Source organism: Varroa destructor, unplaced genomic scaffold (genome assembly GCF_002443255.2).
Source record: "Varroa destructor unplaced genomic scaffold, Vdes_3.0 BEIS01000004.1, whole genome shotgun sequence".
NCBI classification, from domain to species: domain Eukaryota; kingdom Metazoa; phylum Arthropoda; class Arachnida; order Mesostigmata; family Varroidae; genus Varroa; species Varroa destructor.
In genome coordinates, this window is record NW_019211457.1 from 35,314,126 (window position 1) to 35,329,866 (window position 15,741).

Here is a 15,741-nt window from a genome sequence, read left to right on the forward strand (position 1 = left end):
GCTTTTCTTGTGGGTCATTAATTTTATTATGGCCTTGCAGATTCAAGCATTTTGCTCCGCTTCCTTCCCATACTGTTAGAATATGTGCTGCAAGCTTGTCTCGTAACCGTCTCCAAACAACCCCGTTCCCCCACCCCTGCCCCAGCCCGCCGTTTCGTCGAATGACCCTCTCTCAATAAGCAAGGACGCCCCTCACTCACATTAACTCTCGCCCCGTGGCCTTTTATTCGGGCTGCGCTGACATTCAGTTCCAGGAATCGCAGCCTTGTGCGAGAGTTGTTCGGTGGTGCTCGTTTGTGGTGTGTGTGCTGCCATGTCTCCGTGGTGAGAGAAGGAGGCTACCGCTGTTTCATCGTCGCTGAGCTCTCGACTGTCTGAGGCGATTCGTGGAAGCGGGCGCGTCACTCGCAGCTTGGAGTGCCTGCTAACAGCAGCATGGAGGTACGTACGATTAGGATTACGGACAAAGTTTTGTTGAGTGAATGAACTAGAGTTAAGCCACCTGGTGATAGTAAAGTCAACAGCCGGGCTGCCCGCCATTTGGGTACCCATGACTCTACTTGGAAGATCCAACTGGATATCCACCCAGAAATATCCTGCGCGGGACTATCTATTCATGTACAGTTGCCGCGAGGCCTGTCTAGGCGCGTGCAATATCTACGATTATGTGTCGTTTCCTTTTGTTACCATCACAGTGACCCATTCCGTCATACCTATAGGCACAGTGAAATGTTTGAAACATTCGGTTTTTCATCTTGTCTTTAACAGCGCAATGGCTCTATGTCATTATGTAGTACCCTTTATCGGTACGCTTGGCAACTTTCACCATTCTAGTACCGAATATAAAAGCTGTTGCCAGTTACTGGATGTGCGACCAGAAACGTTTACCACTACTTTTCCGGCCAGGGCCCAACTACATCACTGGTAGCATTCGCTAAGTGGTTGTTCTTCGAACGGGAGCTTAGTTTAACTATAAATATAATCTAAGTCTTTTTATGCTAGATTATGCTACGAATGCTTTAATTTTATCAAAACATACGTTTTATGGGTGTGAATCTTTTCAGAATCTTAGTATAAATCTAAGTACGATCTTTTCTACAAACTATTGGAAATGGAAAAATATAAAGCGCTCATATTTGTCTCTAAGGTGTCTCTTAAATAGGAAATGCGGCCTCTGTTTTGCAGGTTGATGATGAAACACCTCCCTTTCTGTAACCTATGCAAACTTCTTGCTGTGATGTTCTATTTTCGATGCAAAGGATATCCTATATGGCCGTATTGGATCGTTTCTTCGTGTTTACTTTGAAAAGGCTTTATTTCATAAGCTGGCTTTGGGTGCCTTAATAAATTCGACTGGATAGATTGTATGCAATCATCAAGGACTACCATTTTCTGCCTTAAATTGCGATTGTTTAGACATTGTTTCTTACTTTGAATATAATCGTGTAATAGAGGTCCACTCATTTAAGGTAGGGTAGCAGCCAGGATAAACTATATTGAAATCCCAATGCAAACCTTAAATTGTGCACGAAAGTTCCCTTAATGCTCATTCTTCATTTAGTGAATTGGTCCTGTCTAAAGAACCTTAGGATTGCGGCTACTTACGTATAAAACGACACTGCAACTACGCATACTACGTATCTGCGGGGTGACGGCTTGAAACTAATGGCTGCTTAAAATGTACCATTAACGACGAAGTCTTTTGTAGCGAATAAGTACTACATTTATTGAACCCATCCTAATGCCTAGATACACATCCTATACAACCTAAGTAACGATAATTTTTATTAGTGCTTAGAATGTCATAAGCTCATGACGTGTTGTCTATGAAAAATTGTAGGTTAGGTTTTTTACGAAACTTAGCATTAGAATTTGTTTGCCTGACTGCGGACATCATTCAGGCCAAAATGTGTGGCTGCGCACTAGCCGCGACATGACTCGATTGATTTTATTACAAAAAGATTAATCTAACCGAGGTCGTTACTTCGCTGTTACTGTAGGCTATCTCTACAGACATAGACATCTATGATCACAGAGGGTATATTTAGTAAGAACAAAGGAGATAAAGCAATCAACGAGACCAGATATCATTTGAAGCTTAGCTAAGATAGAACAGCCATGCATAGAACATGATCAGCATTTATCATGTTCTACCACATTTCATACTTTGAATTTCCAAGCCTCTAAATATATTTCCATATGGTCTGCGCATTGCTCCATATTATTGGCACTGTCCTTTGTACTTAAACAAACGAAAGTGCCAACACTGGATAAATTTTCCTTAGTATAAATATTACCATTGACTACTATCGACTATTGACGCAGAATATCTCGCAGCGGTTTCTCCCCCAATAGTACAGAGATGATCTGTCATATTTTTTTTTTCTTAGTTTAGAACAGCTAATAGATTGAATAGATGTAGGTTGTGGAGTTCTTCGTGTATTTTAAAGAAAATAGACCTGCATATCTTCGAATATTTTAGGGCACTACCGTTTAGAAGGGACATACTAATAATAATTTTTATTTAAACGCAATTTTGAAAAATGAGGGTTTACTATGAGCATACCGGCTGATTGCAAAGCATCTATAAAAAATTGCCATTTCGATGCCCTCTCAACTGCGACTCGGTTTTCCCACGACTTTCTCTAGAACGTCAGATCCTCTTTGTTTGATGTGTTATAGTATAGTTCATCAGGAATAGAGGGAAGTGGCAGAAACCCAGACGATGGTTGATATAAAAAGACGGAATACTTATTGGCAAAGAACGGACATTTTTCAATCGGGACAAGATTTCTCGACACAAGCACCCGCCAAAGGCGTGCTGTCCGTGGTGAAATCTGAATGAAAAAATCCTTTCAATTTCTGTAAATTTCACCCACGCTTCCCTCAGCTAAAGCTCGCTGATTTTAAAGAAAAAAGTTGACTTTTGTTTAACTTGGGAGATTTCATACGGAGACGGCTATATTTCACTAAATTGTGCCTTAATGATGGATTTGTACCAGAATCGCACACGGGTCATGTAGACTTAATTTCGCACTAACACAAAAATACGTGCGAACTCATTTCTCTTTTTTGCATTATCCATCCAACAAAATTGGAAGGCGTCCATTTCTTTCATGAACCTAAAGTGAAATTATGATTCTGTGAGATTGTGTTGAACTGAACGTTACAAATGCGCGGAGCTTTAAAGCAAGGGCAACCCGATATTTTATACTTGGCTATACTTTGTTTTGCGTCACATACGAAATATTCCACGAGATTTATTGCCTGCCGTTATTCAACCCCGATCGTACAGTTAGAAATAATAGATAGATTAACTAACCTGAAAAGTTTTCAAGCTGTGCCTGACAATCAGCCTCTACTTTTTGTATATTGAACCATCAAGGATCTGAACCCCGAAGTATTACTACGAGGGTCATTCAGGAGAGGTTGACGGTACAACTCGGCCCCTTTCAGTTCCTCGTTGAAACCGCAAACAACAGGCTTGCATCGTGGGTGTTAGCCCTACGCGATGGTCTTCATCAGTTTCTAGCTACCTGGTCTTTGCGTCAATCGGCGAAGCCTATGCTCTTTTGTGATGGTTACGGCTACTGCCATTACCTCTGTTTGGTCTCATGGGTACGACCGTCGCCACTGGCATGTAAATGCTGTTTAGCGCGTGAGAGCCGGTATTCTTCGCACACGGTTTCGGTTGCCCACACTACCGTACCAAGTCAGATAAGAAACCAATCATACAAAAAACTATTTTTGCCCTTAAAGCAAATCGAACTCACGCACAACAATACTAATACAGTGTAGAACTTGGCAAGTAGTCTTGTTTCTGAAACTTGCTGGAAACATCTTAACTTTGTAAACTAAATTTCACTAATTGTACGGAATTCACTAACGGAAGTACAATTTGGTATTCTGATTTAAAGAGCTTCGTTGACATGAAGATTCCTCGACACTTCAAATCCGGTTATCTCAATTAGCGGTTAATCTCCTAAAAAGCTAAATTTATTGTTATTGAAAAACCATAGTTTGAGTACTCCTATGAACATAGTGGTTCAAAATTCAGTCAGTTACGATGACTATTGTACCATCAGACAAATAATGAATTATAATTTTATTTATACCGAAAGTAGCTGTTGAAATCATGATAACATAGCTCGATGCTGCCATCTAAACAAAATTCAGTGTACACTAGAGTTGTCAACGGCGTTTCTGCGACTATTTCAAGAGATGATTATAGCCATTATTAGAATCAGCTCAGTGAAAAAAAAACATTGCACACCTAGGAGTTTGAATATAAAAACACATTTCCTTCAACTGATTCGAAAGCAACAAACAACTGTGACAATGCATTGTCAAGGGCCATATACACTCAACATACATCGGACCGTTCCTTCGTTGGCAACCGTGTGACCTAACAGGCCATCAGTCCACCGTTATATAGTCACCTACATATTTGTACAGGTTGTCCCACAGGTTAGATTCTAGCAAGCGTTTGTATATTTTAGTTAAGAATGAACTGATCAGATTTAGTTGTTGACTTAATTTTATTAGTCGATGCACCCATAAAACCAGAACGACTAGAACCCATTTAGTCGTCGTCTAATGAAACTATTCTCTGGGGCGTAAGAAACATTGACCATGTCACTAACAAAGATACTAGCATTAAAGCTGCAATTAAAACCAATAATCGATCAAAGTTTAAGTGGTCGATTAAGGGCATGAACAGGAAAGTGTGAGCAAATGGTAATAAAATACAAGCGATGAATTGGTTGCTCAGCTTTATGTATGGTGACTTCCAATCGCAGTAAGGTAGGCCAAAAGTAGAGACATGGATTCCTATCACAGAGAGAAGGAGATAAATAGTTTCGAAGCTTTCTGCAAACGCATTTTACCTGTCGATAATTCCAACCCTCGGTGTATTAGTATGCACGCATACATATTTCTATAACTATTATTGTATCAAATAATGTATAAATCAATGTTGTGTTTAGATATAATATGATTACGTTCATAATCTCTATAACACTATGTACGTCTACCCATCTTTACTTGATAACAACGTGTCTGATTTAAATTAAGAAAAATGATTGGAGTAGCATTGCAGCGAAAGAAAATACATACAAAGAAGATAGCGGACAAATAAGCATAATATTTGCTAAAATTTCGTTCGAGTTGCCTAACAATGCGTACCCCAAATCATATTTCTTCTGTATATATACCAGTGCGTCCTGTCTAGTGGTAGGACCCTAAATCTGTTACTTTATTACAATTTACACGATTTGAAATTAACTTGAGTAGACTAGTTTTTTTTCACTCAGAAAAGGAGACGTTTTAAAAGGTTTAAAATAAAATAAAACTATGATTCGTTTAAGTTGAAATTGAAAATATTTTTTTAAAGAAAGGGGTTTTCACCAGAACAACCGACAAACCTAGCTTCCGTAGTCCGATTACGAGATAAAGCTTAATTTGCTGCGTTTTGTGTTTTCTTCGGATACTTGTTACAATATGTTACAATACAACAATGCTACAATACGACAAACCTGTCTACTAAAAAGGTTACCCTTTTAGTCCAAATTTTCTGTTTTGGCTAACTCCGTTTACAAATATTTAAGTTCGCCAATAAAACCAGGACAAAACAGTTCACTTACTTTTGGGTTGTGTGAATGACATATTTCGAACGGCCAGTCATGCCTAGAGGGAGTAAAAACTTTGTACATGATTGTAAAGGCTATCGGTTGGTTTCACCATAGCTATATACTTCTACTAAAAAAAATAATCCATGTTTTTCGGTGCTGCCCATATTCTGAAGCTGATGTCGGACCGTGTTTATGTTGATCGAGATACCTGTAATTGTAAACCGTTTTTTTGCTTTTTATTTAGTAACAATGGCCGTCTCAAACTAAAATGTGATTTAGCTGTTCCAATGTGAGTACCTTGATCCGTAACAGTTCTGGTCTACAGACATCTGCAAACAGAATCATAATAGTTTAGATATAATAGTTAAACTTGCACTTCGGGTAGATGGGATTCCGAATCGATGAAATCTCCCTTATTTGCTATTGCTGTGATGGTCATGACTAGCTTACAAGACAAAAAGTGGTAATATTAAAACCATTTGAGAAACAGAAGTCGCGGGGTTACTGTAGCAAACCAAGGTTTCACAACAACGAATCTTCATTACATTCAGTACATGTATATCTAACAATAAGGTCGTGAAAAAAAAAGTCGTACATGAATTTTTTCCTTTCCTTGGCGTGTTTGTCTGGTTGGTGTTAGATGTTGTGCACTAATTATATGTAGCCTTTCTTTTGCTGAGATTAACTTGATAACATCTTGCTACTAGAATATTTAGGAATAACCTCATGCTGGTCATGTTGGTTTTCAAAAGAGGCTACCGACCGCATGTGGCAACCAGCATTTGTCAGAACATTTTTGAAAAGGTACATACAAATCTATAGCCAACACTGCACACTCATAGGCAGCGTCTTTACTCTACCATGCAATTGGCTATTTAGACACAACTTCTATTTATTCGCAAGCGTGCTCCCAAAAAAAAATATTATATTTATCAAGATGAGTCGATGCTAAAGAGCGAAGCTGTCCGAAAAGCACTCCCATATGCCGTAATGTTTAAACAATAGACGCGGCAGCTTCATGAGCCAATATACATCAAATGATAAGAACACCCCTACCGTTAAATAATCGCGACCAGCGCTTGAATTATATTGATCAACACTAGTCATAGCAAAGGACTTAGTTATCGTAAACGCAGCATTGACAAACGATGACTATAGTAGGGTAAATAATACGCATGACAAAAATCATAGTAAGTTTGTTCTCCCTGCGTTAATTTCGAACGCCCAGTAGCCACCCAACTCTTATGAGATCTGAACTAACACTATTTCTGTAACTCTAAGTAGACCGGTATTAAAACGTTTTGTCATCCATTCATGAATCGGCATATGTTTATTTTAGTAAGGCTGTTTCTCTTTTTAAGTTTTAATGGTAGCATGATAAGCAGTTGTTTACGATATTCTTGTACGTGTTGGACACATGTTTTTTACTTCAGGGGGGAAGCGTGTCTACTTGGGAGCGCATACAACGCTTACCAGAGCGTTTACATCAGCAAATGCAACAGGTGTATGGCGTGCACATGCCTATAGAGGTACGTCGAGCACTCAGTGATTGGATCGACAAACACGACTGGCAGACGCTTAATCCCGACAACCCGGATGTGAACCAATATGTACCTGTCTTAGTACGACAGTTCATGCATGAACTAGAGGTAAAGAAATTAGGCAACAGGTGATTAAGTACTTAAACAGTTTATAGAACATATTCGATGACGCATTTAGTTACTGGAGTAGCAGCCTAATGGATACTCAATGCATACCATTCAAAAAAACCACAAAGCTTAATTGAAACATCATAGACAGAAAGGCGTAGGACTTATGAAGTTGCCTAAATTGACTACCTACAGATAATTTCATTGGAAAGAGCTAAGGGAAACGTTTATTTATGCTACGGGTGGAAAGAAGCAATATGTATTTTATATCAGGGAATCCGGCCAGTCCAAGCATTGGTTTAATCATAGTCAGATGGCTGGTACCTGTAAAAATGATTTGTTTTTCACTTTAATTATGTGCCTGAGTATTCACAACAGGTTTTGCGACTTACCCATCTTTCAGGAGAAGGCGAATGGAGCGAACGATTTCGTGATGCGGATCAAATTAACAGAGGCTTTAAATCAGTTTAAACAGGATTACAGTAATGATCCATCCTGTCTCATTCGTGTCCTACGCAATTGCGTCATATGTGAGCAAAAGATTATAGCTCAGTATGAGGCATCCTCCGGGCAGCAAGGATTAAGCCTTTTGGGTAGTGTATCAGATCCAACACTTACGATTCTCCAAGAAATGGGTGACTGTCGGCGTAATGCACAGGTTATGGAAGATCAGATAAAACAAATGCAACAGAAGGAAGAGGCGTTCGTTATCCAATATCAGGATATGCAGAAGCGTAATGCACATCTGCAGCAACTACAAGCAAATGGTCAGTCTGCTGAGATTATACAGCGTACTCAACAGGAGGGAGCCCAATTTGAGGCTCTTATCAAAGAGAGTGCAAGAGAACTGCACCAAGCTCGACTGAGCTTTGAAAAACGAATCACAGGTAAACAAAAAAAAAGAGGTTGTGTTAAGACTCAATGGTGAAAGAGGAATAAGTAGCCTAGGAAAAAAAGAACTAGAACATAGTACTAAAAGTTCCTAACAGGTTTCACGTATTTTGGGTCCTTGGTCAAGCGAATATATATGATACAGTGTAATTCTTTGCTAATCGTAAGGTTTGAGAGGTTTACCGAAAGGAAGACGACTACTTACTCACCGCACATTTAATTGCAGAAAGTGTGCAGCAACTGGCGCAACTCCAACACCGTATTGTCGATACTCAGCTTGCCAACTGGAACCGAGCGCAGCAGCTTGCTGGAAACGGTCAAGCGTTTGAAGATAATCTAGATCAAATTCAGGAGTGGTGTGAAGAACTAGCAGAACTGATTTGGCGGCACTTGCAACTAGTGCGCAGGCTTGACTTTTTGATCAATAAAATGCCGACCACCTCCGGGGCGACCCTGAAAGAGAATTTCTCCCAGTTGGAGAACCGAATCAAGGTTCTGCTATCGGTGCTTGTGTGCGGGACTTTCGTGATTGAGAAGCAGCCTCCGCAAGTGATGAAGACCAATACACGCTTCTCTGCTACGGTTCGTCTGCTTGTGGGTGGAAAACTTAATGTGCACATGTCACCACCCCAGGTGAAGGTATCTATTATTAGTGAAGCACAGGCCGTGGTTCTTGCGCGTAACGATGGGTATCCATCAAACGAAGTCTCTGGAGAGATTTTGAATAATATCGGAGCCATGGAGTATCATCAAGCTACAAAGCAGCTATCCGTCTCATTTCGTAATATGTCACTAAAAAAAATTAAACGTGCAGAAAAAAAGGGTACGGAAAGTGTCATGGACGAAAAATTCTGCCTGCTGTTCCAGTCAATTGTCAAGGTAGGAGACATGACGTTCTCCGTACAGGCTCGATCTTTACCGGTCGTTGTAATTGTTCATGGGAACCAGGAGCCACACGCTTGGGCAACGGTCACTTGGGATAACGCTTTTTCAGAACAACAGAGACAACCATTTGTAGTACCTGAGCGTGTACCGTGGAGTCAAATGGCACAGGTTTTATCAACAAAATTCCAATCTGCGACTGGTCGCGGTCTTTCGGAGAGCAATTTACATTTTCTCGCAACCAAGGCGTTCCGTAACTCAACCTTAGGCCATGATTTCCGTGAGCATAAGCTAAGCTGGGCTCTATTTTGTAAGGAACCACTTCCAGACCGCGGGTTCACATTCTGGGAATGGTTCTATGCGATAATGAAAGTCACGAAAGAACATTTGCGCCTTCTTTGGAATGATGGAGTCGTGTGGGGTTTTGTAAGTCGACGCGAAACGGAAGATATGTTACTTAAAAAACTTAACGGCACATTTCTACTGCGCTTTTCGGATTCTGAGCTCGGAGGTGTCTCTATTGCCTGGGTCGCCGAGAATGAAAGCGGCGGTAAAGAAATTCTTATGGTGCAACCCTTCACATCCAGGGACTTCCAGATCCGCAGTCTTGCAGACAGGATATCGGACCTTCATGTAAGTGACAAATACTGTAGAAATTTTGAACATCGATTTCTTCTATAACATAAATACGAATATAATATCCTTGTTACATTTATAAAAGCAAATCGTACTGTAAAAGCTGGTTAGCATATTTCTTCTATATCAGCTGCTGGCTCACATTGCATAATTAAATATCTATATGTAAGTTAGTAGTAGTACATTACATGGTGCCTAAGGTGTCGAATAATTTTACATTGTAGTTCGTATTGTGGTAGGATAATATCAATTGTTATAAAGCGCAATCGCTTACTCCAAAGAGAATTCGAAACCCTTGACGATGACGTCACACTTAAGACTATGTTATGATGACTCACAGAAGCCTTGCGTGTGCGTGGCTAGATGGCTCCATGAAAATAGATGAAAGACACCGGCGCAAGTGCTGGCGAAAGTGCCCGTAGTATTTTACACTGATTTTTTTTTAACTGATATTAAATTCAATCCTCAATGGTTGTGGAACCCTTAAATTCAGAATAAAGTTTTAAATCTTTGCTTTGTGTTATCCATACGGTGCAGCAATTGGCCGCATGTTTAAATATCTGGAACACCTAGACATCTGCGATAGTCCACCGTTTTTAGATGGATAACACATAAAAAAAAAAGAGTAAGTTTTTTTTTTCTGCAACAGTGCTGTTACCGTGGAAATTGCGTCGAAGTTAAAATTTGCCAACTAACCGTAATAAGAAAATTCGTTTATAACCAGGGTGTGTAAAAGAATAAGTTTAATCCTCTTCTTTGTATGAATAATAAGCAGGTGCGGGTCTTAACAAACATCCATGATTTAATCTTACCCTATATAGAACATCTTGTACCTCTATCCTGACACGGTAAAGGACACAGCGTTCGCTAGGTACTACACGCCTGCAGTGGGAACGCAGCCTGGTCAAAATAGTAACGGATATATTAGGCCAATGCTGATTACCCAGATCCCTGGGATTCCACAGCAGTCGACTTTAGATTCAAACCCAGCCACCCCAGTACCTTTCTATCAGCACTCTGAGTCGACAATGTACCCCGCAGGATCGCACGACACGACGTTTGGGGATCCGAATTCGATGCAGTAAGTACAGCCACCTTAATTTCGACCTTCTTATTTTCGCGAAAATGTTCTACTATTTTTCACACTGTGACCTACTCCAATACTCAACGAATCAGTTAGTCAAGGATGTATTTCTAGGAATGACGATATTTGTCGCACAACTACACAGCACGCTTTAAACTTAATTTATTTATGTGAAGTTAAACACAAAGGCGTTTAATAACGTCTGGCTTGGACAAATTAAAACGGAACAGCTCGAAGGGAGCACGCAAGCCAATACGAATGGCGTTGTAACTAGCCAAACTTTAAAACTCTTAATTAAGTGCTGTATGCTTTTTTCGCTGAATAAAATGTATAACACTGTAAGTGTTAGTAAAGGCACAGTAAGTGACATAAATATTTTCGTAAAGTTTTGTCGATTGATACTGATCAAGTTGCTGCATGATAGAACATTGGATTGAAGCGCCTCGCTCGAATCAAGCGTCATCTATAACTTATTTGCCTGCCTATAGACAGGTTTACCTCAACATGTAATATTCGATCAGGTATGGGCCTCCTATGATTAATTGGAGCGAATGAAGTGTTTGCTAGCTGGTGTATGTATATGTAACATATATTAATAGCACGCCGTAGTTATAGGCATGGGCTTCCAGCTCACACAATAATAACATCATGTATGGCTGCAATACACCACATTCGATCAGCCTTTATTCCAATTCGTCTAAGCGTGTTTTGTGCTATAATTTTTTATGTTTTTAAATGCTTTTTGTGTAGTCCTTAGTTTGCGCTGGCTTATATCTGCTACACATATCCAAGAAAGGGAGAGAGAGACGGCTCGTCTTATTTTCCTTACTTAGATGTTCTCATACTTAGACAAGTATGTATGTGACAATGACTTTGAGTTGTTCAGGTATCCTTGCTTATCATCGAAACATTTAGTAGTGCTTTTTGAGAAACTGTGTATGAGGTAAGGATCTTGTACTCAATAAGTGGAATAGTCAAAGACCACTTGTTTAGGGGATGATGACGAAATTCGCGTTGAACCTTTTTTCCCTATTCAGCCTCTCATCATTAGCAAGTTGTCAAAAAAAATAATAGAGATTGTGTAAATATTCTCTAATTTCTTGCATTTTAGTTAGCATAATCAACAACAGTGCGCATTTCCACCTATACTGGATATGAGATGGATACTTATTAACGCCACTTAATTTATCCTTGGTTCGAAGAAAATAGAGAAATATGGTCAGAAACAGTAAAGCTAGTCAACGGACTCGGGAAGTGCTGATAAGCCGCACTATATTGTATGTATGGCTGAAGAAGCTGAGTGTCAGAGGCATGTCTGCAGGTTTTGCTGCAGATGGTATGATTGGTGTGTTTGCTAATTCGGGACCCTCTCGTCTTTTCGTCTCTCCCTCTCTTTCGAGCAGGCTTTTCGCACTTTCCGCTGCACAAAACTCGGCCCAACCCCTGAAGCGACTCCGCGATGAGGATTTCTGCACGATGCAGCAAGTGTCCAACTGACGGCCCGCTCAAACGCAGGGTCAGCATCTCCAAGATAATCGTAATCAACAAGCAACTACAGGAACAACCCAAGCACAGCAGCACCAACAACGGCTTCACCACTTGCAAAATAATTCAAGCACCACCGCCTGCAGCAACGGTACTAACAACATGGAATCGCAACAGAAGGCGGATCGTGATATCAACACCATTCAGGAACAGACAAAGCATCAGCAGGTGTCGACCATGTCCTGAAGTCCTTCCGGATAAGCCATTTATTAAATTATAATCGGCTATAATGAGGGATAGCAAGTCATTAGTGAGCATCTGCAATTATTTGGACGATTCATAAATGTTTCATCCTGTTTAACATCGTCTCGTCGTCTTCAACTATCAAGGCCTGATATACATATAGTAAAGGACCAGCACGCAGTTAAATTTCAAGGGAAGGACTAAGAAGATGACCTCACGGGAGCAGTATTATGGATATATACGTCCGATTTATATAGAAATGCCACTGTACCAGCTTTGTCAGATGCTATGCCGGCATAATTAAGGAAGCTGCAGAAGAATTTTAAAACACTAAGGCGTTGAATACAATAAAAGGTGCAATCGCCGTGCAATCCTAATGACATCAACGAAAAAAAGATTAACACTTGGTTACAATACTTGGCTTGGAAACATCTTCGGAAGTAGTATTTATCAGCAAGTGTAGTCAGTATTGCGCTCATACTGATTCTTATAAAAGAGTGAGATTAGAATTCCGATTGCCCATTTGATTCAAAGTAGCAAGCGTGCGAACCGTAGACTCCCTTAATTGCATTAGGCATCATCGCAAGCAATTTCTCACCATCAATGACATCTTTGATATATGTCATATCATTTTTTCTATGTTTTGTATATGACAATTTTGTATTATCATCATGATTTAGTTTATATGCAGACATGCAGCGCGTTATCCAAGTAGCTGTATAGTACTGCGTTTACGCGCCGTTTTTTGATTTAATATATTTAAGCATGGTAGATAACTGGATTGAGAGGGCACATGCTGACGCAAACGCTAATGTAAAAAGCACATCGGCACATGTTGTTTTAAACACATAGCCTAATCCACCAGTCAGTTGCGAAATCGAAGACCTAAAATAATTATATTTATAACCCGTTTGAAACCTATGGTCTAACAAATGGTATCAACTATTGTACATGTTAACATTAAGCTATGGTTTACACAACAGGCGTGCACGTATTATATACATATTATACGTTCACGTTTATTGTGTATATATATATATATATATATATATATATATATATATATATATATATATATATATATATACAAATGTCTTCAACATGACAACTGTGCTTACAAAGGGTAAAAATAAGGGGTCTGTATTTGACGAATGCGTGCTAAATGTGACTTTTCCTCAAATCGTTTATCGTCATAATACACGTGAGATGTGAATTGAAGTAAATATATACATGAGTATCTATAAAAAAAAACAGGTAGGACCGATAATAAACTACCAGGGGCTCATTGGTAACGCTTATCATCTATTACCATAAGCCCAGGGCAGACTTAAGGGTCGTATATCATTGTGAGTGTCACGTAACAGTGTATCGAACGAATTGAGTGTACCATTGTGAGATCACGATAAAACCAAATAAAAATATAATCTTATTTGTGCAGAACTGAGTTTTAATTGTCAACTGCCACATATGTTCAGTGCTGCCTAATACTATTTTTTTAGGTGCCCACACGCATGATCAAAACAAGCATGTTTAAACTTAAGTGCATGATCTATTTTTAGGGAAATTGCATGGCCTAACATGGGAATAACTGGGCTACTATTGAAGATTGTCAAAATGTACATGCCGATATAACCCTTAAAACTGCAACCTTTCAGTAATGCCAATGCTATTGATTAGCTTACATTTACATAGAGCATTTGTGAGAAAACTAATGTGTCTGATGTAGCGGGAAGCAGTGTAGAGCATTTACATAAGACAAGCAAATATTAAACGCAATTATAAAGAGAAACTAATTTTCAGAATTTTTCTAATATTACATCTAATAATAGATATATGTCAAAGAATTCGGAAAGATCAACTTACCTTTGTATCAAAGTAACCGTTTTATAGTGTTAGAACCAGCTTTGTTCGAACAAAAGTGGAAAGGAATACGAGAGTCTAGAGAAGGCTAAAAAATTTCACCGACGGACTTCGTAAGTGTCCGATTCATTAGAGAGTAGCGGAGCCTTTTCACTGTGAACGCTAATTTTATCTGTATCGACTCACTAAAATCTATTGTCATACAGCATTTTAGTACTACAGTTTGATTTGTTTTTTTTTTTTCAATAGTACTATTAAAACTACCAGTAGAGGTATTCCAGTAGAGAAAGATACATTTCTTTCTTTTTGACAGGCATTGCTTTTTATAAGCTATGTAATTGTAAAAAGCTGCTAACTCAATCAGGGCACAAGTCATAATTACATGCGACTGCTCTCTTGCCTAGTATTCATTTCATGTCGCTTGCATAAAAATAGATAGTAGTTATAAATAAAATGAACGACGTTTAAGACTCGTCACACCTGATTTATTTTGTTTAAAAGAGGATAACTCAAAAAAGCCCCATTAGATCCTGAAATCTTTGGAATGAATCTTTTGTAATTTTGGGAGTGAACAGCAAAACATGATTAATGGAATAGCTGCCGTAACCAATACACCAATGATTTCAGGGCCCAAAATTTTAACTGGGCGAAAACGAGTACAAGCATCGCTGATGTCAGAGGCCCCATATTTGAAAAAATTTCGTTATATTATATGCTATGTTATATATATTATATATAAAAAGATAATATGCACAATGTGCCGAAATACTGCAGAGTCTCAACTTATGTTGCGATAGATGTTACAGAGTATTTTATAAATAGCTGAGAAACAGCAGAAAAGCTAGTGAGGGGATGGTTGTGTCGTCCACGTAGCTGAGCTATACAAAGCCGGTCAGTCCAGTGATCTCTAACATACAAAAATAGAGCGCTGCTTGTAAGCGAAAGTACGGTTTACACCACTTTTTTGTGCCGTCTTAAAGCATTAAAAAGTGTAGCGGAAACCTGCACAAGTAAGCGGTTGCGCCCATCGATCGCAATCTTGAAAAATAAAAGAATGGACGTGTTTGAATAGCTGAACGACCCGCGTAGTAACTCTGTCGAGAAAGCAATGTTGGTTGTGGACGAAGCTATAAGTACGCCCCTTAGAGCATCCTTTGGGAAGCTCATGTTCCAAAAACATTCATCCCGATATGCGCCGCCACGAAAATAGATGAAAATTTTGTCATGGCCGAAGCGGCTATGCACTTCGAGATTTCAAATGTCCCACTAGCCACTTCCTACAGGCAGATTACAATTGACTGCATAAAGTTCGAGGAGGACGGGCCCATAGCAACAGTTAAATCGCTTGTTATGAAGCACTCACGGAATTGCCCGGAATCTG

The 15,741-nt window shown here is 39.4% G+C and overlaps 1 protein-coding gene across 12 annotated transcripts in view; it reads left to right on the plus strand.

Moving 5' to 3' along the window:
- The window catches only part of LOC111250469 (signal transducer and activator of transcription 5B-like), a 53,650-nt gene that overhangs the window by 14,407 nt on the left and 23,502 nt on the right, over nt 1-15,741 (plus strand). For 6 of the 12 annotated variants that reach the window (XM_086988465.1, XM_086988467.1, XM_086988468.1 and 3 more), the window contains 5 exons: nt 249-441; nt 7,064-7,279; nt 7,683-8,166; nt 8,397-9,685; nt 10,510-10,769. In XM_086988465.1, the coding sequence (XP_086844591.1) occupies nt 436-441; nt 7,064-7,279; nt 7,683-8,166; nt 8,397-9,685; nt 10,510-10,769 (2,255 nt within the window). In that variant the 5' untranslated portion in view covers nt 249-435. Of the gene's footprint in view, nt 1-248; nt 442-511; nt 925-1,185; nt 1,365-7,063; nt 7,280-7,682; nt 8,167-8,396; nt 9,686-10,463; nt 10,770-12,175; nt 13,941-15,741 lie in introns of those variants that run through there. The other 6 variants (XM_086988475.1, XM_086988474.1, XM_086988471.1 and 3 more) reach the window with 5 other exon arrangements.